General features: G+C 37.3%; 1 protein-coding gene across 1 annotated transcript; it reads left to right on the forward strand.

Moving 5' to 3' along the window:
- The first annotated feature begins 844 nt into the window (after nt 1-844).
- LOC101735171 (hemoglobin subunit beta-2) lies at nt 845-2,053 on the forward strand. The gene is made up of 3 exons (XM_004917939.4): nt 845-1,013; nt 1,221-1,443; nt 1,857-2,053. Exons 1-3 carry the CDS (start codon nt 922-924, stop codon nt 1,983-1,985), a joined length of 444 nt encoding a protein of 147 aa, XP_004917996.1. The 5' UTR covers nt 845-921; the 3' UTR covers nt 1,986-2,053.
- The last annotated feature ends 1,184 nt before the right edge of the window (nt 2,054-3,237 follow it).

The following is a 3,237-nucleotide window of genomic DNA, read 5'->3' on the forward strand; positions in this document are numbered from 1 at the left end:
AACCCAGTGGTTTTGGGATATCAGGCTAAGGCTTAGACATGGCACAGGGTGTTTATCTAAGCATGTTAAGGGATGTAAATCTACATTGAATTGTTTTACTATTGTATGTTTAGCCTTCTATTGTTAATTGTTATTCATTTGTGTTATACCAAAATTGTAGATGCGCTGTTTTGGGTTTGGTATTTATCTAATGTTTGTATCTCTGGTGGTAATATATATTATATAATAGTGTGTGAATGGTCCCCCTATAAGGTAACAGTAGACCTGAGCCTCTGCTTATTATGGGAGAATAAAAGGATTTTGAAAAAAGCACTGGTGCATTCACTCAATATGGTATTGTACATCATAAGTATCCTAAGTACAGAATAGGATAGCACAGAAACAAATCCGCAATACATGCAGTTTAGAAAAGAACTAAACCCTAAAAATAAATATGGCTAGATATGCCATATTTTATATACTGAACTTACTTAACTCAGCATCTCTGATCCAGGCTTTTAAATTTGTCACAGGAGCTCCACACATTTGATTGTGTTGCTTGCTTTGAGTGTTGTTGCTTTTAAAAAACCAGGCTTAGTCGTTAGGGCCTAATTTGGAGTTGGCAGAAGAGGCACAACTTTTCCCTTTAGAAAACTATAAAACAGTTACAATTTTCTTAATGGCTTTTGCTGACAAACAAATGAATATACATAAAAGCATTAAAATGCATTTGGTGTATCATAAAGAAGCCTGGGCAAATGAAATAGTTATGGTCAATAAAGTAGAGGGGATTGTAAAGATGATGCAAAAATTCCAAAATGAGGGTGGAGTTAAAAAAGTTGCAGCATAAATAGGGATGGAGACTTGTAGTGTCCACTGACCACACACTGTGTAAAGCAGCTCAGGCAGTATCTGCAGATCACCCCCAGCAGTACAGCCATCATGGTTCACTGGACAGCTGAAGAAAAAGCAACCATTGCTTCTGTGTGGGGAAAAGTCGACATTGAACAGGATGGCCATGATGCTTTAACCAGGTATTGAAACACACTGATCCATTTAGAAAATGTATGTGTGCTACTGTTATTAATTTGGGATGTATGATCTTACAATGCATTTATAATGGATGTGATATATTAATGATATTTTACATTGATTTGGGTCAATAATCAGCTACTGTAAGTGGAAAAGAGTTTTTAGTAAAAGGCTGCTAAAATCTTTTTTTTTTTGTGTTTGTTCTGTAGGCTGCTGGTTGTGTATCCCTGGACTCAGAGGTACTTCAGCAGTTTTGGAAACCTCTCCAATGTCTCCGCTATCTCTGGAAATGTCAAGGTTAAGGCCCATGGAAATAAAGTCCTGTCAGCTGTTGGCGGTGCAATCCAGCATCTGGATAATGTGAAGAGCCACCTTAAAGGTCTCAGCAAGAGCCACGCTGAGGATCTTCATGTGGATCCTGAAAATTTCAAGGTACTCCACTTATAACTGTACAATTACAAAGCAATAGAATTAAATGTGTTTTTTTATTGTCATGAAGAAATATGGAATTGATTGCAACTGAAGACCCTTTAGTGGGATCAATGCATTCTATTTATTTAGAGCAGTTTCAGTTTTTCAATAGTTTGCTATCTGTATGTCACTGAAAAATCCTGTTTTTCAGATAAGTAAATTCCATTATGAAAGCGAAAATTATTTTAAAGCTTAAATATGAATCATTAATCATTATTCAGACCCTTAAAGTCATTTTTATATTCTTACATTGCAAACAAAAGCCCAAAAGCAATTGTTATATTGATAAAAATATTTTATATTTGCCAGCTAAATCTGTTTCAATGTTACTATTTACATTGAACCATAAAATAACCATTTATTTACGTTTCCAGCGCCTTGCTGATGTTCTGGTGATCGTTCTGGCTGCCAAACTTGGATCTGCCTTCACTCCCCAAGTCCAAGCTGTCTGGGAGAAGCTCAACGCAACTCTAGTGGCTGCTCTTAGCCATGGCTACTTCTGAAACATTTGCCAATGTTATGATGATTTTGTTTTGCAATAAATACAATAAAATAATATTTTGAAAATAAAGCAATGTAGTAGTCATGTAATATAAATGTCAGGTTCAATTTTACAAGTACAAATAGTTGTTCACTCTGAAAGCTACAAATAGGCTAAATTGGTTTGTGTGCAACTGTACATACTCAACATACACAACTAAAGAGAAGGCTTTAAAGCAAAATCTTTATGCAGTAAAATTCCATTGAATCATATTATATAAACCATATTATTAAAAATAAGTACCATCATTTTGCACATGAGACTTATGTCTTAGTGATTAATTTATGCTATAATGTTATTTAAAATCAGTGAAACATGTCATAAATTAGGTAATCCTTAGCAGGGCATTAATAAGTCTTACTGGAAAGTAGTTATGTGCATAATGTGCATAATGTTCATAAATTTTAATCATAAATGTAACCCCTGCCACAAAATCTACTGCCTGCCTTTCCATTGATTAATTAAGATTGCTTTCAGACTTCCCTCTGGATAGGTTGTGGTATTTCATCTCTACATTTACTTCTTGTGAGGGACTCACTTGGACTTTTTCATTTCACTTTCCCCTTAGCTCAAAAGACGGTCACAGATATGCAGACCCAGGCCAAGTATTGCTGCCCAAGGCCCCACTCCCCCAGCTGCTCTGTCCTCATACCACCACCACTGTTAGGTCTGAACCAATGGCTACCTCATATAACAAAACTTTTTTGGCCCAGTGCAAAGAGTTCTTCTAACATCATCCTCCCCACTTCCTGGTTTCTTTAAGGCAGAGTCTAAAATTAAACCAGTAGAGTGTAAATCAAGTGATATTGCATTATGTAAAAAGCACTGGCAACATCAGAATCATCCCTACTCTGTCTAGTCTTACAACCATTCACATTTGATTTAGTGAAAATTTCAACAAAATGTTCCCTAGGTTCTTTGCACTGGGATTTTGCTCTACCCTTAATATGCATCAGATGGGTTAAAATATTGGCAACAATGCTTGCCTAGGGGCACCAGGCCGGTACCTCTTCTGCCTACCCCTAGTCTGCGCTTCCTTGTCATTGCCCCTGCCGATTGTACTTGTACGTCGGGGGGCAATGCCCCCGAGATGGCAGTACGTATGCCGAATGGGTTGCCTAGGGTGCCTGGTCAGTTTGGCCTGCCCCGGCTTGGCAGGGTTAAGCGCCGGCAGAATTTGAAAGGACAAGATTAAAATAAAGAGCTGGCATAGT

This window comes from Xenopus tropicalis, chromosome 9, assembly GCF_000004195.4.
Source record: "Xenopus tropicalis strain Nigerian chromosome 9, UCB_Xtro_10.0, whole genome shotgun sequence".
Classification (NCBI taxonomy): Eukaryota; Metazoa; Chordata; class Amphibia; order Anura; family Pipidae; genus Xenopus; species Xenopus tropicalis.

What these genes read in the sequence shown, in the direction of transcription:
- LOC101735171 (XM_004917939.4), top strand. Translation starts at nt 922, where the DNA reads ATGGTTCACTGGACAGCTGAAGAAAAAGCAACCATTGCTTCTGTGTGG. An exon ending in GGCCATGATGCTTTAACCAG is followed by an intron (nt 1,014 to 1,220) that starts GTATTGAAACAC and finishes TTTGTTCTGTAG; the next exon opens with GCTGCTGGTTGTGTATCCCT. An exon ending in TGGATCCTGAAAATTTCAAG is followed by an intron (nt 1,444 to 1,856) that starts GTACTCCACTTA and finishes TTACGTTTCCAG; the next exon opens with CGCCTTGCTGATGTTCTGGT.